The 24,075-nt window shown below is 33.7% G+C and overlaps 1 protein-coding gene across 2 annotated transcripts in view; it reads right to left on the reverse strand.

Moving 5' to 3' along the window:
- The window catches only part of MINDY3 (MINDY lysine 48 deubiquitinase 3), a 72,195-nt gene that overhangs the window by 33,481 nt on the left and 14,639 nt on the right, over positions 1–24,075 (reverse strand). The window contains exons 3-9 of one of the 2 annotated variants that reach the window (XM_069458668.1): positions 23,230–23,290; positions 21,279–21,452; positions 18,021–18,072; positions 17,008–17,122; positions 14,367–14,440; positions 13,445–13,524; positions 1,407–1,477 (exon numbers count right to left, since the gene is read on the reverse strand). In XM_069458668.1, the coding sequence (XP_069314769.1) occupies positions 1,407–1,477; positions 13,445–13,524; positions 14,367–14,440; positions 17,008–17,122; positions 18,021–18,072; positions 21,279–21,452; positions 23,230–23,290 (627 nt within the window). The remainder of the gene's footprint in view (positions 1–1,406; positions 1,478–13,444; positions 13,525–14,366; positions 14,441–17,007; positions 17,123–18,020; positions 18,073–21,278; positions 21,453–23,229; positions 23,291–24,075) is intronic. The other variant, XM_069458669.1, reaches the window with a different exon arrangement.

Below are 24,075 nucleotides of genomic sequence, written 5' to 3' on the forward strand. Positions count from 1 at the left end.
AAAACAAATTCAAAATCACGGAGTAATTATTCCTGCAAAATACTGTGAAAAAGTAACTTGAGGGAATGGTAAAAGGAAAACGCCTTTGAGGCACAATTTGAAGGATGATCTTAAAGGAAGAGTGAGCCACCCATTTAAAAAGATGAAGTACTCCAGGCAGAAATGACAACAAGTACCAAGGCCTGTCGGGCTGCGCATGTTTGGGAAAGTGACAGGGTACCAGTGGGCTGGAGCACAGCAATGGAGAGAGCAATGCAACTGGAGAGACAGGATCCAGACCATCAGGGTCTTACAGGTTACATGGTAAATATTTTACAATATGAGATCTTCACACCCTGGTCTCCTACAAAACACACATATGTGCATACACACACACAACTTTTGTAGGACCTATCAATGTGTGTGTTAGGGGGAAGGGAACACAGTTTGATTCTCTGATTGCCAGGCTGTCTCAGAACAATTTTAGCTTATATAATTAAAGTCAATGAAAAATAAGAGCTGCTACTGTTAAACAATGTGATCATCACTAATGGGTAAGGGCAGGGTGAATCCTATTTGGTTGTCATAGCCACATCACGTGTATGTGTCAAGTGTCATCATGGGAGAGGAATAGTATCTGACCAGAAAGAAAGAAAGAAAAAAGGAGGATAAGACACTGTTATTGTTATTAAAAATAATCACTACCACCACAACTACAACCACTGCCATGGAACTACCGTTCTAAAATAAAAAAGAAAATTAAATCTACTTCTTTCTCCAAAGTCATATCTGATTAAGTACAAATCATTACCGATTTAAACCCCATTTAAAACTATTTGGAATACCCAATGGTTGTTTCAGATTGTGTAAGAAGTCAATGAGATAAATAATAGTAATAAACAGGAGTTGCATGGCAGTTCCTAATTCTAGCACATATGTTAAAGAGTTTAATGTTGTAAAATGCTTGAAATTTTATTTTTCACTGTAAAATCATTTTTCAGATGGAATACATGAAAGTTAGAATTTCAGGCATTTAGCAAATTCTTTTCCTTTGCCTGATAAAGTATTACCAGTTGTTTTAGTGAATCATTCTCTGTTACTGAAAAAAAAAGTGCTTTCTTTTTCTTCAGTTTGTATTTATAATCAATAATAAGAGTCTCTATTTTTATATATTATTTTGTACTGGGTTTTCCCTCTCAGCCCATCCCCCAAAACAATGGACCTGGCACAGGAAACTTAGCATGATCACCTAGTTTAAGTATCCTCCAAAACTGTCAGTTTAGGGTGGGAGATCAGGAAGGAATTGAAGATAGTGGTATATAATAATACTAAAAAGCTAAACTATGCTGCTATAGGAAAAAAAATAGTATCCACAATAGTGGACATGTGAATAAAAACCATTCAAAGTACCTTAAAAATCAATTTACCTTACAGTATCTTAAAGCTTCCATTAATGTTAAGAATCCTACAGCTGCTTGCTCATGTATACCAAGAAGTTCTGCGAAAAATAAAACAAAAACATACTCAGCATTGTATTATATATAAATCTGAAAAGTACTTATATGTATATGTGTGTATAAATATACGTATTTATTGTACATCAAAATATTTTTTACCCCAAACCATACTTCAAAACTTAGCACGTATTTATTGTCAAATCCTATCAAATCATCATCATACTACTACTCACTGTAAGATTCCAGTAGATTAGGTTTGTGATGGAGAAATGTGATGCTTCAGATGTACATTGAATGTATTTATAAAACTCTGTATTCAAAATGAACATTTTTAATGTAAGAATTTCTTCCCTGAAATCAAGAGAATTATTGGCAAAAATAAAAGAAAAACAATAATGTCCATGCAAAAGTGCTAACTTGAACTGACTTTGGAAAAACAAATGGATATGCTAGTCATAATTAGTGAAATTTATCACTGGATAGCAGTGATCCTATTTGCACAATACTTAAAACATGGACATTTAATGCTATCCCTCTCTCCTGCAAATAAATACAGGCAGTGTGCTTAAGAACAGGAAAATAAAGATGAATTGAAAATAGGCTCTGCCTTAAAAAGGCTAAGAGTTTGCCAAGGGAGACAGACGAAAAAAATGAGTGCGCTCTCTCTGTGTACACACACAGTGTACACACACACAGTGGTATGGGAGTATCTGCTCACAGTGTTAGAGAAAGTTACAGAAGTGGGAACACTTGAGTTGAATTCTGAAGCATATGTAGAAGCTTTCCAGGCCAAAAGAAAATGAAAAGAAAACTCAAAACAGAGAAAACAAAAAGGAGGTATGAAAAATCAATGTATAATACGTAAGGAATGAAGAATCTGGCAAAGCTTCTTTCAACGTTTCTAGGCTGAGGATCTGATAAACAGTGATAGAAAGAATTAAGAAGTACATTCTGGAGTTGGGTGAAGAGGGAACATGAGTTTGGTTTTAGTGAAGATAGGACTGAGGTACCTTTAGGAGTTCTAGCTAGAGAGGGATAAACAACTGGAAGTAAGGCTTAGGAACATAGGAGATAAAGGTCAAGGTTGGATGTAGAGATTTGGAAATCATCAGCACAGAGGTAAGAGTTGAAGTCACAGACATGGATAAGCCAGAACAGACAAAACACAGAATGAAAAGAGAAGAGATTATTTCACAACAGAGGTGTAACTGTGATAATGATAGAATCTTTTCATACACTAAAGCCTTCAGCTAACATAGATTAAGTAGAACTATAATAATATATAGGTCCATACACACATCTAAAAAGCATTTTTTCCTGGTTAAAAATTATGTCCACTGTAATCACAATGTATATATAATTTTCCATCCTGTTCTTCATCGGGTCACGGATATATTTTCTTTTTTTTAGGATATAGTATTTTCTTATGAATTAACGTAAGAATATTAACTCAGTTATTTTGGTTGTAAATATTTTACTATGTATCCTTAGGTACAACATCCAGAAGTTGTAAGTCAAGAGCTGGTAGTGTAACTTTTCGCACTTGTAAATCCAAAATTAATAGAAGGCACATATTTTTGTATTTCATTACTAGGTTCTTATAGGTACAGATAGGGTACTGCAATGGTTCTTAAATTGTGCATTAGGACTCTTCGTGTCCTCAGGACCCTTTCAGAGACGATGTGAGATCAAAATGACTTTCGTAATGTGTTAATTGTCTTTTTTTACTCTTACTCCCTCATGAGTGTATAGGAGAGTTTCACAGAGGTTAAATGATGTGTTATATTGCGACAGACTGAATTCATAGGCAAATATGGAGATACAGTTGTCTACTAATTATCTAGACTTTAAAGGGATTTGTAAAAATGTAAAACCCAGTATCACGTTCCTTAATATTTTTTGTTTTGGAAATATTTTTTATTAAAAATGTTATTTATATTAACAAGTAATGGGTATATTATTATTTACTTTTATTTGAGCATATTATGGGGGTACAAAAGTTTAGGTTATGTATATTGCCCTTGCCCCCCGCCCCCCGATTCAGAGCTTCAAGTATGTCCATCCCCTAGACAGTGCGCATCGCACTCATTATGTATGTATACACCCCTCTCCCCCACATCTGCCCGACACCCGATTAATGTTATTCCTAAATATGCTCTTAGGTGATGATCAGTGAAACCAATTTGATGGTGAGTACGTGTGTATTTACTTATTTTTTATTTGTACAAATATATGGGATTCATGAGAAATTTTATTACATGCATATAATGCACAGTGATCAAGTCAGGGTGTTTAGGGTGTCCATCACCCAAATACAATACATTTTTATTAAATATGGTCATCCTACTCTGCTATCAAATGTTGTATTCTTTCTAATCTTAGTGTTTGTGCCCTTTAACCCACTCATCATCCTCTCCCTCCCCTGCCACTCACCCTTCCCAGTCTATCTTTCCATTCTTGACCTCCATGTGATCCAGTTTTTTACCTCCCACATAAAGATGAGAACACGTGACATCTGTCTTTTTCTGTCTGAATTATTTCACTTAAGATAATGGCTTCCATTTCTATCCATGTTGCTGCAAATGACACGACTGCGTTCTTTTTTTATGGCTGAATTGTATTCCATTCCATTCCATATATACACCACATTCTCTTTATCCATTCATCCATTGATAAACACTTAGATTGGTTCCGTATCTTTGCTATTGTGAATAGTGCTACAACGAACATGTGAGCGCAGGTATCCCTCTGATACACTGACTTCTTTTCCTTTCAGTAAATACCTAGTAGTGGGACTGCTAGATGGAATGGCAATTCTATTTTTAGTTTTTTGAGAAATCTCCACACTATTTTCCATAAAGGCTGTACTAATTTACATTCTTACCAACATTGTATGAGAGTTCCCTTTTCTCTCCATCCTTGCTAACATCTATTACTTTTTGTCTTTTTAATAACAGCCATTCTGACTGGGGTAAGACGGTATCTCACTGTGGTTCTGATTTGTATTTCTCTGATGAATAGTGAGTGATGTTGGGCCTTTTTCATACACCTGTTGTTATTTTAAAGTTAATTAACACATATTTTTAAATTTCTTGCTCTTAATCTCTAACATGAAAAATACTGATCATTGTCTGCTTACCATTCATGTAAGCAAAACCTCCTTGAGATCCTCAATTTTTAGGAGTATAAAGGGCACGAAATCAAAAATATCTCGGAATCTTTGGATTACAGCATTCAGAGAAATAAGGGGAGAGGAGTCAAACAGCCCAAATCAGTAGAAATGGATATTTTATAGTTTTATAAACTTTTTACTCCTTTTCTTTCTGAAATGTAAGCAGTACTCAATGTTTTCATGTTAAAAGAAAAATACAGATGTTTGGAAATATTGTCACAATTTAATTTCGAAAATCAATTACCACCACCTAGTGTTACAATTAGATACTGCAGCATGTATTTCCCTGGAATTTTAAACAAATGTCTAGAATATTTATAATAATATGCTACTAAATACAGCAAACTAGCTGTTCATAATTCTTGGGTAATGAATTATTCAGATTTCGTCAGTAATCACATGGTTAGGCATCTAGTATAGGTGATAATATTTAAAAAATGTATTATACCTATTTCCCCAAACAGAATATATGTGTAAAATTTTTATCTTCTTTGATAAGTTTAAAGTGAATCATTACAGATATTTTAGTGCCAAGCTATAATACAGAGAAGATGTATCATTCTCACATATTAAAACTTACAGAATTCATTTGTATCTTAAAAAATCTCACAGAAGTCTATTTATAGGTTGAGTAACCCTAACCTAAAAATCTGAAATCCAAAATGCTCCAAAATCAGAAATTTTTAAAAAGCCAACATGATGCTCAAAGGAAATGCTTATTTGGAGCACTCTGGATTTCAGATTTTCAGAGTAGGAATGCTCAATTGATAAGTTTAAATGCAAATATTCCAAAATTCAAAAAAATCCAAAATCTGAACTACTTCTCGTACCAAGTATTTTGCATAAGAAATACTCGACCTATACTCTACAACTGCAGAAAATTCTAATACCTTTTTTTCTTTGACACTATTAATTTATTATCTCATAAAAGAGAGTGAAACAAACCACGAGGACTCATCTGATATTTGATTGCATTTTCAGGAGTGCCACATATTAAATTAAGTATAATTAGGCACCAGAGAAACATGACTAGTGTTTGGCCTAACTATAATATCCATTTCAATCTTTTTAAGTTGACAAGTTGTGTATTTATTATGTACAACATAATGTTTTGAAACATGCATATATTATGAAATGGCTAAATCACATTAATTAACATGTGCATTACTTTACGTACTTATTTTTGTGGTGAGAAAACTTTAAATCTGCTCTTGGCCATTTTTAAGTATAAATACTTGGTCATCAACTATGGTCGCTATGTTGTACAATGGATCTCTTGAAGTTGTTCCTCCTAATTGAAATTTTATGGCCTTTGACCAACATTTCCCTAACTTCTTCCCCGCCCTCCCCTTTCCCTTGGTCACCACTGTACACTCTGCTTCTATGAATTCACCTTTTTTAGATTATCTGATTATATTTTAGAATTTTCTGTCTCACTTTATTTTCTTAGCCTTGCATTGAAGATTAATCATGACCAGCCCCCATCAATCCATATCTGCTTAAGTCAGTGAGACTGACTGTGTGCGTGTGTGTGTGTGTGTGTGTGTGTGTACTCAGAGTTTTATATTCTTGAGTACCTGGGTTGGCTATTGAATGGTTTATTCCTTCACTATTAACTGTCACTTCTCACTGCTGGCAGGGTGTCTATAGAAGTCTCTCTTGGACCTTTCAAATTTGATACCAACTTGGAAACCAGATAACTGTGCTACATTTATGTAACAAACATACTGTGAGTGCCAAGTACGGAAAAGAACAATGCTACGCACAGTGCAGAAATACAAAGACGAGGATGACCAGATCCTCTCAAGGGCAGTTTGGTAATGAACAGTAGGGGACAACGCAGGATGTGGCAGCAGCTCTCCTGGAAGGGATGGCATACGAAGAGGGCACTGAAGGACTGGATAGGCACCGATGGCAGAGACATAATAATGTGGGTCTTTACACACAGGGACTAGCATGGACAAAGATATAAAAGCAGCATAACTTTGCTCAAGCATAAGTTCATGATGGCTGAAAACACATACTTAATACATATTAAAATTTCAAAATGATCTTAAAGTTTAGATTCTCTTATTTTCTATGTATCATGTGTTTGTCAATTTTCAATTAACTATGCCTTGATTGGCTGCAATATTGATTTCTATTTACAAAAAACAAAAAACCCACAAAGGACAAACAAACTTCTGGGTTTCTGAATCACAAGAGTTGACACTTTTATCATAATCCCATAAAATAAAAAAAAAATTAAGATTTTAAAAATTATCAAATAAATGTATAATACATAAAAAAATAAAGAGTGTACAAATACTGAAGGATTCCTTTAAGACAGAAAAAATACCATGGAAAAAACTGATCTACAGAAAACCAAAATCAAGGAACACTTTAGCTCAAAATACATGCAGTAGTACACAATGAAGACAGATGGCAGGTCGACAGGAGAGAGACCACAAAAAGATTTGAGAGCCTTGGGAAGAAGTTTGGATTTATTTTAAGTGCACGGGGAAGCCAGCCATCGAATATTTTAAATGATAAAGAAACATGATCTGATTTAGTTTGAAAAATACCACTCCAGAGATTGTTAAAGACAGAGAGTGGGCAAGAATGCCAGTGGGGTAATTAGTTCTATTGTAGTTTATTTCTGTTCTCTTGCAGAAGCAAAGATGGTTTTAACAGTTGAGGCAGAATTAAATATATACATTCAGGACCTGTATGATCCATATGATAAAATGGTAAATACTTTTTACTAAAGGACGTACAAAACAACTAGAGGGGAAATCTTAATATGGTAAAGATATAATTTTCTCAAAATAATGTACAAATGTAGTGTAATCAAACCAAATCCTAACAGATTTCTTCAAATTTGAACTTGAAAAGCTGGGGGAAAAGTTCGATTGAAGTAGATAATGTAGAAATGATGATGACAATTTTGAAAAGGTGCAGCATCAGGAAATGTGCTAATGAATATCACAGTATATTATAAAACTGTGGCAGTATAGCTTTGGCATAAGAACTCACAAATAGATAAGTGGAATAAGAGTTCAAAAATGACTCGTAAATATCGGGAAATTTGTTTTTTGATTAAAAAAGATGTTCCATACCTGTGGAGAACTGACTAGAATTAGGACATTAGGTAATTTTTTAAGTAAAAAGGCAGATCCCTAACTCATAAAGCTCATAAATAAGTATTCCAGATTGATTAAAGAAACACTAAAAAAATAAAGCCCACAAAAACATTTGAAGAAAATACTAGAGAATTATTAGTTTAATATTGGGTGGGAGAAACATAAAACTGATAAAAGGGAGAAAACAAAACAAAGCAGATGCCATAATAGAAAAGATCAAATGACGTCATGTCATACAGATGAAAGCCTTGGGTGTGATAGAAGACATCAGTAACAAAGTTAACAAGGGACAGAAAAGGCTGGGAGAAAATATTTGTAACAAAGATTTAAGATACAGAGAGCTGAGAGAGAATTTATAAAGACCCCCTTACCCACCTGGCAAAATGCCAGAAGGACGGGAAGAGGCAATTCCTGGAAGAAGAAAAAGCTGACAAGCACTGAAAAGATGATCAAGCTCAGACTCACTGGGCATCAGAAAAATGTAAATTAAAGCAGGTTATCACTTGTCAATAAACTCATGAAATGTTAAAGATGGGCAATTCTGAGTGTCGGCCTGCATGGAGAAAAATGGAAAAAAATGGAACTCTCCTTCCTACACTGTCAGAAGTTTGTACTTTACCAGTTGGTAAAGCAAATTTTAGAAGGAAATTTGGCATTATCTACCAAAATGTAACAGGTATCCCTCAAAAGGTTAAACCTTATGAGTTACTGTATGGACCAGGATTTCAACTCCTAGGTCTACAGCAAAGAAAATGAAAACATATGTACTCACAAAAACGTGTGCATGAACGTTCCTCACAGTATTTGTAATGGTCAAGTGGAAACACTCCAAGTGCCCATTTGTCACTGAGTAAATGTGGTAATCCATACAATGGAATATTCATCAAGAAAAGGGGGTGAAGTACTAGTACATGCTAAAACATGCTAAAAACATGAAAACATTATGCTAAGTGAAAAAAAAATCAAGAGCAGGCAAATCTATGAAGAAAAGAGATCAGTATTTGCCAGGGCTGGAATGGAAGGAAGTATAGGAGGTACTGCTAATGGGAATGGGGTTTCTTTCCGAGGTGACAAAAATATTTTACAACTGACAGTGGTAATGGCTGCACAACTCAGAGAACATACCAAAAAACACTGAATTACACATTTTAAATGGGTGACACACACAGAATGTGAATTATATCTCGATAAAGCAATGATTAAAAAAAAAACCAATAAATGCCTAAATTTTTAATACACACTCTACTTTTTGGCATCTATCCTATAGGCATTCTTAAATATGTACAGAAAGTCTTACCTACAAAAATATTTCTTATAGCATTGTTTGTGATAGCCAAAAATGGAAACAATCTCAATAGTCACTGTAAGTAAACTCAAGGCAAAAGGCAGACCAGGAAAAAAATACATTTACTACATACAACAGATCAAGCGTTGATATCCTTAATAAATGAAGGTGAGAAAAACACCCCATTTATCTTTCACTGAACCTGCTTTGGCCTTTCCTGATAACACATAATTTCCATTTTGTCTCCCACTGCCAGACTAGTGATTATTGCTAAAAAAGAAACCTCAGTATAAACTTTATTGTTTGGATCCACTCTAAATTAATCCTAATTAATCTCATCTAAACTCTCACTGCTGATGGCACACTGTAAAATTCCTCTCATAACCCCTTCGTTTAGTTCTCCTTTGGGCATTTGATTCAAACTCTTTCTCTTCTTCATCTGCCTCTAACTCTACCTCTGTCCACTCACTCTCAGAAGAATCTGGAATCTCGAATTGTCTTTTCTCACCATACTTGCTCTTCCTGTTTCAGAAGAACTGTGCATCTTTCCAAAGTTACTGTTTCTCGTGACTCTATTTTATAATCCCTTTTATTAAAAGTAGAATTTTCTAAAAGTTGTATCTCTCTTCCCTGCTCTACAAACAACATAGGAGATTTCTAATGCTTAAAACAAAAACTATGTATACCACCTCTTGGCCTTATGACCAAACAAGACTTCTCTCTTTCCATCCTTTCAGCAGCAAAATTTCCTTGCCTACATTGCTAAAATATTTACTCCCTATGATCTGGCTTCTATCTCAATTGTTCTTCTAAAGCAAAGACCTTACTACTGTTAAAATCATAGATTTTTCTTAGTCCTCATTCTCTTTGATTGAGATATACCGCATGGCTCATTCACCAACTCTATACTACGGAAAGGAATCCTTGGATTAAATTTTCAATTTCAGCTTCCTCTTTATAAATGGGACAAATATCTACCTCTCAGGGATACTGTGAAATTTAAGTAAAACTCCCACGTCATCTCACATATTTTATTACAGCACTCAAGGTTCTGGAATATAGCATAAGAGGCAGTCTATCATAATGATTAAGTGTGCTGCCTGTGTGGAGTCAGACTACTGTGGTTCTGCTATTTACTAAGCTCTGTGAAATTAAAGTAAGATACTTAACCAGTCTGTGCTCATCTGTAAAATAGTAGTGATGCTCATAGGGTAGTTAGAATAAGGAAGTGAGAAAATGGGGAGAAAAAAAGATTCATCAAGTACTTAAGAACAGTGGTTGGCATCGCTAAATAAACGTTTGCCACTACTGCATAATGAACACTCTTGGCAATCATCAATAGCTATAACTGCCCTTTAAAGAAAACCAAACGCTTGAGGGCAAAGATTTTTTTCTTCCACCAAAACACACACAGGGCCTTTAAGCAACTTGCATTAAGGTTTCTCATGTCAATTTGTTCAACAGATTTATTTGAAAACCCAGTAGTTATTAGTACCTTACCCTCACATATCTCATAACTTGCTGAATCCTAAAGATTCTACATTCCCATATTCTCTCACAGAGGCGGAGTGGCACCGCAAGACAGTGTGCTATGGCAAGCACACGCCTTGGGTGTGGTCATGACACCAGTTATTTCATGTCCCCACTATTTGACTTTATGACAATTACTAAATTATCTGAGCTTCAGTGAGGTTACAAAGATATACATTCAAACACGCTGCTGAGCACAAAGTACATAAATATCAGTGGCTCTTTTTTCTTCCTTTGCCATGTCTATTATTGTCTCATTACTTCTCACCTGTCTAGGCATTGTGCTATAGCTTTCAATTTGTCGCTCTACTCCAATATGTCCTATCACCTGACAAATTAATGGTTTTGCTTCACATGTCTTATTATGTTATTTCTTTTCTCAGTGCCTTCAATGACTCTCTTCCTAATGCTTGCCAGCTAAAGTTTAAACTTCTTTAGCATTCAAGAGTCTCTGGTGTTCTTACTCAGATTTTCTTTACAATACTTTCTTTTCCTTCACAAATCTAGTGCTTCAGCACTGGTTCTCAAACCTGGCTGCACTTTGCAATCATCTAGGGGAAATTTAAAATTATATGCCCAGGACCTACCACCTAAAGATTCTAATGTAATTGTTCTCAGCTGGGGTCTTGCTCTCCAAGTAATGATACGTAGTCAAGGTTAAGAACCACTGCTCTATTCAGACTGCTCTAACGCCCTGTCCCTAAACACAACCTGTACTTTCCCCCAAATGTCGTCCTGCTCCATCTGGCCCCACTAAAATGTTAACTCCTACTTAAAGTCTCTCTGCTTACCCCGACATAAATCTAGCAGCAAGTTGTTTCCTCCCTCTGAACATCTGTGGTACTTTACTTCGATGTGTTTCATTTTATGTTACATCACAATTATTTGTGTACATGTTTTGATTCTCTAAACCAGGTATGTAAGCTTTTGAGGGAAAACTGACCTGTCCTTGCAGGCCAGTCTAGGCGTTTTCAAAATGTGATGTTTATAACAATCCTTTGAGGAAGGATTATAAAGAAGGAAATAAGCTAAGAAAAGTAAAGTGACTTGCCTAAGGATTTTAAAACTAATAACTATTTAATTATAATTTTTCTATGTTCTGTACCTCCTAGTATGTTGTCAGAGCTGGAAATAAATCCAATATACAGGAAATAGCAAGAACAGAGGACAAGTGGTCAAGAGACGTCTCAATCCAAGTTCAGTAACAACCCAATATTTCTTCCCTAATCATGTGAGATGATGTAAGATGCCCCAAGGCCCAGGAACCATTGGGAGAAGAAGAAAGAGGAGAGTGTGCAGAAGCCATCATGGGTGAGAAAGTGGAGACAGTAAAACCCTGCATATTACTCAGGAGAGACTGAGATACCTTTCACTGGCAGCATTAAATGCTTTCAGCTATCAATCAGAATGAGGGTCCAAGAATAGGATGAGCTCAATTTCACAAAGCAGACCAAGATAACCGGCACAGATTTTTTTGTCTGTGAATTCCACTGTTTAAACTTTGACCTTTACTAGAAATCAGCACAACTAGATTCTTACTCTAACTTCACCACTAAATGAATCATTTTGTATATATGACCTAATGTAGGAAGTGAAGTTAGTTCTTAAATTCCTTAAATAGTAAAATGAAGGGTTGTGTTGTGTTATGGTGCTTTTTAATTCTCAAGTTCCCTAGTTTTACTGATTTTTTAAAATATTATCCCCTTTCATGTTTGTTAACTATATGTATTTTTAAATTTGAGAAAAATTCAAACGTAAGATCAAGAATTACCTAACAGATTGACTGCCATGTGAGTTGTACGTAACTCAGGTTAGTTTTAAGCCCGGGGCTACGTGAAGCAAAACCCTGCAGTTGGTTCATGAAAATTTTACTTTTTGACATTCTTATTGTTACAATTAACATTGACAATTTAATTCTAAAAACATGGATTTCACTGCATGTAACTCACACACAGAAAACAATAAAAAACAAATTAGAAAGGATGGTTTCATTTTAATAAAACACCGTCCATGGCCCCAGGGAAAAAAAATTTTTTTTTCTAGTGTGGAAGTAAATGTGTTACATGGGAGCAAAAAGAGGTAACAATTATTTTCTTAGCCATAATATTTGCTCTGTCATTTGGTGACAGTTTTACCTAATTATAAATTAGAAGAAATTATAGAATAAATTGGCCTGTGAACTATAGGAAATGTCAGTAAACAGTACATAGTGGTTATTCAATGTAAGTTCAATGAGTAAATAAACTAACTTAGACTGAACAAGTAATAAACTGAAGGAAATTTTATTCAGTTTTTAAATAGCTCTCTTTAACTGAATGGACTGGACAAAATGTGATTCATTTCAATGTTCCTGGAAACATATGAAGCTACAGGAAGATATAACTGAGACCAGAAACGGAAGTGATAGTGGAAGGGTTGGTAGTTTAAAAGTTTCAGATGACATTAAGTTTGTCCAGCATTTTGAAGGGAATTATGCACATTAAAAGCACTATAGGAAAAACCACTAGATTATCAAAGCAAATATTTCAAATCATAACACTTTGTACTTGTCCTCAATTTTAAGCAAAGAATGAAGTAGTATCTCTGGATAAATATGCACTATGTTTATATATATTAAGCGATCTATGTATTACTTTTTCTAAAGAAGTTAGTCCTACAATCCCAACTTTATGCCAGAGAAAATGGAAGGCTTGAGAATTTAAGTAACCAGACTAAAGTCACACACTTCAGATTTGAACTTAAGGTTGCCCAGCTCCAAAAATCTATGTTCTTAATGTTAAGGTGTGTTGGAAACTGTAAAGGATTTTTCTATTACAAAGCATTAAACACACGAATATCAACTATATTTTACTGATATATTAATCATAAAAGAGATAAACACAACAAAGAATATACTTACTCATTCCTGAGCATTCTCTATCACCGTCCCATACATTAGAAACAGCATGTCCCGTCAGTAGGAGGTTAATTAAACTTTGGCTATGAATAAAAATTAACATTCAATTACAACATAATAAAACTAGTTTTTAAATCAAAAATTCCTAAGTATAAAGTAATGACTTTTTAAATTACATTGTTTAAGAAAAATTATGTTAAGAAATAAAATTAGAGAAATTTTACATACTCAGCCTTGCTCAATGTATCACTATAATAGTATCTATTGTACATATTCATATAAATTTAATAACTTTATCCAAGATATATTTAAATGGATGAAAAACATTAATGACACTTAGACTGATAATTGACTTAATATTTACAATCATCTTTTAGATTACATAATTGTTAATATTTTGTCTTTGATGACAGATATGAATTTTAACCTCTGAGGCAGAATGATCCTAAAAGAACTCATGTATTAGAGTGAATTAATTATCACTGTTTCCCTGATTTTGGTACAAACAGCTATAAAAGCGTTGAGGGGGAGGGCAGTCTTAGAGAAAACCGGAGAAAAGTTTTCCTCCTAAGCAGAAAAGCATTTACAAATGGGTATGGATATACTTATTTCTAAATCCAAATGGGTACATTTCATCTATTAAAAAAATCATAAACAAAGCATAAAGCAGAATTTGTTAAAATATCTCCCCACTGTTATTTAAAGTATTTGCTGCAATAAATACAATGTATACATAACCTAAATTGGAAGTTACCATTTCATACCTAAAGCAAACAATGCATAAAACACAAGACTGCTCAAACGCATACTTATGTTGTCAACACTACCCACAAGCAAAATTGCCTGACTCAGTCATGTTTTATCCTAAGTCAAGTTTCCCAAAATTAGAGTCCATATAAGGAAATAACAGATTTTAGTTAATTACCTGCCATGTCCATACACAGGATCTATCAAAGGTTCACTTGCATCTTCAATTTCATTTTTTATGTTTTCAATGCCCTAAAGAAACCAAGAATTCATTGGCTTACTTTAAAAGCAATGAAAATTATGGCAGTTTAAAAACTGACAAGTTTGTACTATAAATTAATAAAATACAATTATTGAAGTAACTTTTCTTCCAAAAAAATCACCCAGATATGAAGTCGGGGTGCATTTGAGATGATAATTATAAAAAATACTTCTTCAAACATCTTCGATTTTTTTTAATGGGATCTATATATAGAACACGAATGTGTAATAGATTTACTGTTGGTTAAAAGGGTAGAGATAATATTTAACTTTCAAGAGAAGAAAGGAGAAAATTATTTAATATAAAAGTTAACATTCATTTAACTTTAGGCTACATTAAAATGTAATATACCTGATAAGGTAACTGATTTTATTTTCTTAGGTCATGTAAAAAATGTGTTGGATGTCTCACACACCTGAGTATTGACAGAGATGAATTTAAATATGCAAAAGATATAACTGGTACATAAAATGGAAGGTTTGCTTCCAATTATACTTTCTCACAAATATTAGTAAGTAAATGTGTACTGACAAAATGAAATATAAATTGGGAGGGCAGGAAGCTTATTTTCTGGAATACCAATTTCCTGATACTTTTTAATCCTCCAAAAGGGCATCCAACTCCCAAAAGTTCTAGATACTGGGTAAGTACAAAAAGACCTAGGTATTTAACCTCATCAACTCCAAAATGACAAACTGCCATTCATTGTGCTATTCACCTAACTTTGACCATCGGTTCTACCACATAGGCCATTTCTCAGGATTAAACAGATGATTACTCAATAATCAAAACATTTAATGATTGCCTAAATATTGTAGAGGAAAACAAAAAAGTATAAAATCTTGCACTTGCCATCCTTGTAAACACCACAAAGCAGGCAAGTGACAGAATCACTGGGGAGGAAGGGATATCATTTCAAAGACCAGCTAAAGAAAAAACAACTCGCATGATGATTTACTGGCTGTAAAGAACAAGAGACAAAGGAGGTAGCAAATGTTTTAAGCATAAAAACTGGGGAAATAATCAACAGTCAAGATGAGCTCATAACAAACCAGTCATCTTAGATACCACCGTAACTGCTATTTCCAATCTCTACACAACTACCAAGTACTTTTGGTTCTTTCTCTTGTTTGTTTAGGTTTATTTCCCTTATTGTTTATATTTCTAAATACGCTACCCTTCTGTTCCATTCCATGATCACTGCCCCAGTTTAGGTTTCACCTATTTCAATACCCACTTTTCCAGTTTTCCTGACTTCAGTCTTACACTCCATACACCCACTCCGTCCAGCACAACTCTTTTCCCAATTTAAGGAATCTTATCAACAAAAAGCTCTTGTCACTCCCTTGTTCAAAATTTTTATTGTGTTCCAATTTTGAGCAGATGAAACGTAAAGTGTTTTTCTACACAGTATACAAGGGGCTTCATATTCTGAGCCTTCTTTATGTAAGTGCCTTGTCTCATCTTCCACAATTACCCCTCTAAGTATATTATGCCGCAGCAATGCGAACTACTTATAGTTCCCCAAGCCTGGGTCATATCCCCAATCCCTCATGCTTTTTTATTTGCTGTACCCACTGCTTGCAAAATTTTCCTACACTTTTCCACATAGAAAACTTTCACTTTTACATCAAGTCCCTACATCCAAATGGTTCCCATTACATAAAGTCCACCCTTGGTTCCTCTCAATACACTTAGGCACACCTTCTACTTTCTCACCAAATACCAAAAACACTGCCATAAGGGAATTATTGTGGCATTTTTTTTTTTCCCAAACACTAAAGAGAAACCATTTTTAAAAAGTGCATTCCATATCATACGTACAAACCCTAGCACAGAGTCAATGTTCAATAAACATTTGTCAACTAAAGGAAGTTTGATTTTAGACACAGTAGATCTACTAGGACACTCAGTGGAGACTAAGAGTTTACTAGAGATATGAAATTGGCCTTTGGGGAAAAAGGGTAGCACCAGAAGCATATATACTGGAATTAGCCACATAAAGGTAAGTTGAGAGAATGAAATATCCATAAAAGAAGCAGCATACAGGAGCCAGGGAATAAAATTTCTGGGATATTAAACTTAAGAAGGGGAGAGAAAAGAGCAGGAGATAACACATAAAGAAGGAAATGAAGCTATCAAAGGAAGTAAAACAAAAAAGAATCATGAGACGTTACAGGAAGAAAACTAGCACAGTGATGTATCAAAAAAATATCAAGAAAGGGGGTGGGGGTCAGAATGAGCTTCCAGAAGGGGTTAAGGGGTCAACTGCCAGATAGTACTAGGATCAAAGGAAATAAAATTCAGAAGAACTGACAGTATTTCATAATTAGAACATTACTGATAACCTAGTCCAGAAGAGCAGAAGTGAAAGTAGCTCTGGAAGTGGTTAAGTAACAAGCCAGTGCTGAGAAAACAAATTAATTCCTTATTATCAGCATAAAAGATTTTTATTCTGAGATTTAGAAACAGCATCAGGCATAAAATTACTCATCATAGTAAGAAAAACCATACTAGACTAAGCTAATAAAAGGCAGAAGCAGCATCGTAAACAAACCTTTGTCAGTAACACAGAATACAGAAAAAGCAATACTCCAAATTTGTTTCCCCACATTGCATACTGGTCCAGGACAGCATCTTTTAATTCTGATAAACTTCTGAATGATCTTTTTCTGGGGGGGGAAAAAGAATTAAGTATTGGTATTATGATTAGATTGACTATATTCATAAATGGGAAATTTTTTATGTTTTCTTTTACATTAAAACACACAAGCAGGAAATCTTTGTAAGTTTCTCAAAATTTCAAATGCAAATTTAGCCATTAACAGCAAAACACATTTCTGACCACTATCACTATATGTAACTTATACCACCAAGACAGAATTCCTACTTAGCAGGGAAACTCTTCATCTCTTAGGCAAACTATCTGGCATTAATAAATTCTTCAATAATATACAGTTATTTAAAGAATAGATTGGCCCCCTTGTAAGAGGGGTTAAGAACAAAGAAAACTTCATTTTTTAAAGCCTGGAAATTATTTAATAAATATCTGAATGCCAAAGGTAAGACATACCTTGGTGGCTTCTTTAAAAAAAAAATTAATGTTAAATTTCAAACCAAATGCCACCTATAATTCTATCAAAATAGCCATCCTTACCTTTTATTTTGTAATAAAAAGCTTACATGCTCTAATAAAAATATGGGCACTCAATACAAAACACAGAAAGCACTTCTGGCAAATAAAAATTCTAACTACTAGAAATCTTTATATTCATTCAGGACAGAGAAACACTAAAATAATTTTTTTTCACTGTAATAATGAAAAGCTTTTAATGTTTTTTAAAAAGTGTTTGAGTAGTTAATTTAGGAATAAGAATAATTTAAGTATACATTTACAAATTATTCTTTTTTTTAAATTTGAAGGCAAATGAATCTTCAAGCAATGGATTTAAAATTAATGTTAGGTAGCGCAGTACTATACAAAACTAAGAACCTTTCCATAGTATGCACAGACTTAAAATGGCAATGTGTCCACAAGGTAAGTATTTTAAATGTTCCAATGTTACTTACTGAATTAATGCATGAAATCGCTCAAAGCCAAGCTCTTCGACAGCCAAGGCAGCTATACATAAAAGACACTTTTCAGCACTACACATGGCAAATAAATGACACAAGATACACACAGCAGGCTGTAAATACTTTCAAGCAATCAAAACTTTCCCTATTTCCTTACTCCCTTAAAATTCTCAGTTTATGTTCAACTTTACTACAACATGAGTTTATGTTTCAACATCTTAATTACTATGATTATAACTAAAATGGATATAATACTGAGAATGCAGAAGGGTGATTAAATAAACATTTCTCTTCAATTCAGTTATGCTAGGGTAGTTTATAAAATATGAGAAATTACTGATAATCAGTATGTCACACATCATTGTAATGTGTCCTGCACTTTGAAATAATCGTTCAGTTTATAGATCTAAGTAAAATCATCATAGTTAATCATCTTCCTTATAATATAAAATCTTTAGATTTAATGCTTAATTATTAAACAAATGTGTGTAAAAAAGGCATAACACTTTTGAAACTACACAGGTTCAATGACAGCTTTAAGTCTGTTTCCTCGTTTATTTGTGTAACTATTAAGAAATTTTCAGTAACTTGATTGTTTATTAACATAGTACAAGTATAAATTTAAAAAAAAATCAAAGGGAATCAAAGAAAGCATTTTAATCACAGGTAAAGTTTAGTGGGCACTTTACTAAGTGCCAGGCCCTTTTCAAAATGCTCTACAAGTCTTACCTAATCTAATGCTCAAAACCACCCTCTTATCTCCATTTTAGAGAAGAGGAAACTGAGGCACAGAGAAAAACCTCCCAAGAGCACACAGTAATAAACAGAGCTGAGATTGGAATCCAGATAGTCTTGGGTCCAGGAAGATAGTCTTTAAAGATACCACACATGAATCAAAATGCCTACTTTAATTTATCACAATGTGAACAATTTCACATATACTTTACAACAAATCTTAGTACTTTCAAATATAAATTCTCACTACTGAGTTAAGGAAATTGATTCATTATGAATTCAAAATTAGAAATTTTTATTTATAATTTAAAATGTCACATTATGCTAGCTTTTCAAAGCCTAGCTTTACTTTTCAAGTGTTTCAAATTACTTCTTAGAATCTTAGAAGTCCAAATGAATTAAGTATCTTTTGGTTTACGCGGGAAACAAACCGAAATTGAACCTGAGTATTTACTACTGCGAACAAGTGTGCATTACCAACAAGCCAAAACTATACACACCACATAAGCCAATGAAATTAATGTTTGTACAGAATGTCATATTAACAAGAGGGCAAAACACTTCACATTTAAAATTTCAGGCTAAAATAAAAGTTCTATTTAATCTTTTCCAAAATGTACTAACTGTTCTACCATGTTTGATTATCCCAATAATTTTACTGGGTGTAGTATGAAAGTAGACATAGAGATAATAATTTAGAGAAAAGAGGCAAGCAAAATAAAAAGCTTAGCAGGCAGGGATGGTGGAAAAATATAAAACACAAGAAAAAGAACATAGCTGGGAATAAAGGGAAGAATAGGTAAAATAGATTGTTATATGGAATAAAACTTTTAATGTAAGTTCAGTTCATTTGTCAATATCTAAGTTAAATTCTCAAATTTTCAGTTAACAAAATGTTTCAAATGTACACAATACTAAAAAGATCTAAAATATGGTTTTATTTCATGTCAACTTTAAAAATGAGACAAAAGCTAAACTGGAAATTACCAGAACATTTTTCAGAGGGAATTTCATGCAATATGTCCATCTAAATCAGGTACTGCATTATCAAACTTAATGTATTAAGAGGCCATTTAAACCTAGAGCAAGGTAACCCATCACTACAGAAAAGTACAGCTTATTCCATACCAAACACACAGTCTACTATTAAGACACTAACAAAAATGTTACATAAAAAGAGATTACTGTTCTCTCGCTTGTTAATATATAGACTGGCTTTAAGCACATATTCTTTAATGTACCTTTAAAATAGTTCAACTAGTCCTCCCTCAAAATGTTAATATCCTAAATAAAACTATTAAGCGTGCTTACAAGCAAACCAGTAAAACTTTGTTTTAAAACCGATTTTAATGACATTTTGGACTATCATCCTTGTGAATATTTTCCACTTGTCTTCAAATGTCATTATCAATTCTAAAAATATGTTAAATTCTTTTTGAAAGGCTATGTTTGAAGGGTCTAAAAAGGAAACGTCATTCAACTGTTTAAATTTTAAAAATTATTTCTTGCAAATGTACTACTACTAGAATTGCCAGGCTTAAGGCATTTTAATTGCAGAGGTAGCAGCGAAAAGACACTGACAACACAGGGACATTTCAGCCTAGGGAGGCAACAGCGCCTTAGAGATAATCCTATATGGAAAGCAAAACGCATATCAAATGTACTTTCTAGAAATCAGGTATGTAATTTCTTTAAAAAACAATTCCTGTAGAGATGACAGTTAATGGAATATGTTGTAGGTGGAATAAGTCACTTATTCAATATAAAGCACTTGAGATTACCAATTATCAAAAACCACCAACTAGCAAGATTATTCCTGAAAAGCAAATCAGAAAAGCAGTTCTTTTATAAAGTTTCCATACCAGCAATTGTCTCCATTTTACTAGTTCACTTTGCTGGTTTTTAGTTCCATTACATAAGAATTTTCAAAGGTTAAAGAACAAAGAATACATAATTTTATGAATAATGAGAATAGCTATTACTTAACTTATTTTAAAGAGAAAAACCTTCAACCAAGGTATAAAAACCTAAGGTATAATTAAAACTACCTTAAAATAAAAGTCCAAAAGCATTAGGAGGAAAAGAAACTATGTGTAATGAAGGACAATGTCTCCATCTTTGCTCTAGAAAGCAACTACAGATAAATCTAAGAAATTTTCTGATGTCCAAAAAATCTTTCTCCAACACCAAAGAAAATCAAATTAATGTATCTGAAACTATGGTATATAAAAATATGTTCTTTAAACTTTCTAAATAAGAGTTCTAAAGCTCAAAAGGGGTTATCAAGCAGAACTAGAACAATTTTAAAAGTTTAAGAGATACTTGTTTGCAAAAATATCTTCTAGTCATTAAAATAATTGAAAGGGAAATAAAAAATATTAAGGTTCAGTAATTAAGCTTAAGCTAGAAAAAAGATACATTACGAAAATTTAAAATATATTTTCCTTCAAAATGTTCAATAGTTTCATTAAAACAAAGGTATAAGCAAGTACTTCAGGAAATAAAAATGTATCTTACAAGAATGTTCCACTTGGCAACTAGACTCTGCAGGACTCCCAGAAATACTAGCAGTTTCCTCAGTTGTCTTTCCTCTTAACCATGAAACCAAGCAGTATGATCCAGAGTTGTCACAACAAGCACTTTCTAAAATATCACATAAGGTATGACAAAGGAGTTCCTTCTGCTCTTCCTCTAAAAATAACCAAAGTATAAGTTATAACGGTTTCCTCTGAAAAAAAAAAAATCCTGTCATGAATAAAAATATTAAGAATGTGTTAATTTAATGATGAAAATCAAGCATTTTAAGAATGAGAAAAAACTAAACAGATTTTAAATTATATTTGAGAACAACGTGCTTGTTGACTGAAATATCATCACTTTAAAGCTATCAATTAGAAAAAGAATCCTGAAAAATGCAGTATTAAACATTATGAGAAAAAACACGCTATTTGGAATGCTCTGACACTGACTGTCCCTTTCTTAAGCTGCACATACACCATTTAAGCCACTGATGGTTCCTTTCCTGCAGAACCAAGCATAATGTAAAGGCCAGCTGAGACCTCTAATTTTTTCCCCACTTCTAAATTAGACTAATGTCTTTGATCACTCTGTCCCGCAGGGATAAGAATAATGAAATAACACACTGCCAGCACATATAATACCACAATCCATCACATTAGCAGAGGCCATAGTAGTTATGCTGCATAATCAACACAGCATTTATGACAGTTATGACAACGCCTTATGAATTTTTTAATCAAAGTGAATGCATTTGTGTGTAATATTGTAAATTTTATTAATAAAAGATTCATGTTAATAATAGTATCTCTTGAAGAGTTTCTTCACTACTAAAACTAAGTGTTTCAGCCATTAATTAATAAAAAAAAAATACGACAGATACCTTAACTCTTAAACTCAAAATCATTAGTAGAGTCTATGGTCATGGTGTGGAATAGAAGCTGTTATGTACTTATTTAAAAAACTGGGGATTGTAATATATCCTACCTTCTTCTAGAAGTTATTATGAGGTTCATATGAAATTGTCTAAGACAGACCTTTGTAAACTGCCAAGTGGAATGCAAATGTTTGTTATTTTAGGTAGCATCAAACATCTCACTTAATCTTGCTACAGACGCTAGGATAGCTTCAATTGCAGTTTAATTCAAAATTATTTGCACTGTGTAAGGCATCATGCTAAAAGTACAGAAATAGAAGGATAACCCTGAGTGCTTGCTCTGAGCTAAATAAAAAAAAGAAATATAAATGACTATTCTTTATTGTATGCTATCATCTAATAGTTCTGGAAATGCACCACTTTTGAGCAAGTGGCCAAAGGCTTTTCCGTTAGCTATATTATCCTGTCTTGTTAAATCTCTTAATAAGAAACCAAATTTGCAAATAAATATTTTAAAATTTGAAATTACTGTTCATGAAACTTTCTGAAACATTTTAAAAAGAAGCCTCTGAAAACAAATCCCATTGATACTTTACTTTTTAGATACTTTTTTAAAATTTTTATTTATTTATTTTTCCCCCAGCTCACTATGGGGGTACAAAAGTTCAGGTTATATATATTGCCCATGCCTCCCCATCCCCCCAAGTCTGAGCTTCAATTGTGTCCATTCCCTAGACAGTGCACATCGCACTCATCATGTAGGTATGCACCCATCCCCCCCCCACCCCATCCCCCCCAGTCAGAACTTCAAGCGTGTCCATTCCCCAGGCAGTGCACATCGCACTCAGAGATGAGGTCTTGTTCTGTCACCCAGGCTGGAGTGCAGGGATGTGATCATAGCTCACTGCAGCCTCCAACGATCCTGCCAAGTAGCTGGGCACTGGAGGTGTGTGCCACCATGCTCGGCTGGGATAGATAATTTTAATTAAACTATTGCCAATGAATGCTGTATAGATCATCTTTAAAATAGGGGATAGAGCTCACAGTAAAAGTTTTAAAAGGCTGCTGGCATACCTGGACAATCCCGCCAAGAAGACTTCTCAGAAGAAAACAGGAGCTTCTTCAAAAGAAATGCCTTTATACAATTAAAGCAATAATTAGAGAAACGCAGTATAAAAATGTATCATTAATTTTAAGATGGGAAAAACTAATTTGTACCTTTTTTCTGATTTTTTGAATAATTCTACAAAAATTTCAAATGGTTCCCCTTCACATTGAACATGAATTGTGTATAGTTATTTACTGAGAATATATTACTATAAACTTGATTCTACATTCATAAAATTATTCTTCCACAATACATATTTTCTGACAAGTATAAGAACTGACTCAATAAACACGTAACTGGAAATTACAGAAACTTACTGCTCCATTCACACAGTGAAAACTCTAAGGAACAGGAACAAATCTATATTTCTCTTAGATTCCTTAGAATAAAAGAAATGTGAATACCAAAGTGGTTCTGTCCTCTTAACTCTGGTGTGTGAGATGAGAATACCACCATTAGAGTCATCATTTTATTATTGGGAGCTCCTGACTTCCTAACTCAAAAGCTTTATGTTTTTCAAAAGGAAAACATTGATTTCTAAACTTTTCCTTAATTATATTACATTGGTTATTTCATAGAAAGTAGTTCAGTGTAGAACAGTGTTTCCTTCTCAAAGTGTAGTTCAAGGACACTTGCATCCTAGTCACCTGACTTGTTTAAAATGCAGATCTTGTGTTCCATGTATTAAATCTGAATCTCTAGAGGGCAGATCCAAGAAAAACAGTTTACCATGATGATTCTTACTCACATGTGTTTGAAAGTATTCGTGTATGTTAATAGACTAAGAGGAATGCTTTCATTCAGATAGCCCT

The sequence above is a fragment of the Eulemur rufifrons genome, chromosome 25 (assembly GCF_041146395.1).
Source record: "Eulemur rufifrons isolate Redbay chromosome 25, OSU_ERuf_1, whole genome shotgun sequence".
NCBI lineage: Eukaryota > Metazoa > Chordata > Mammalia > Primates > Lemuridae > Eulemur > Eulemur rufifrons.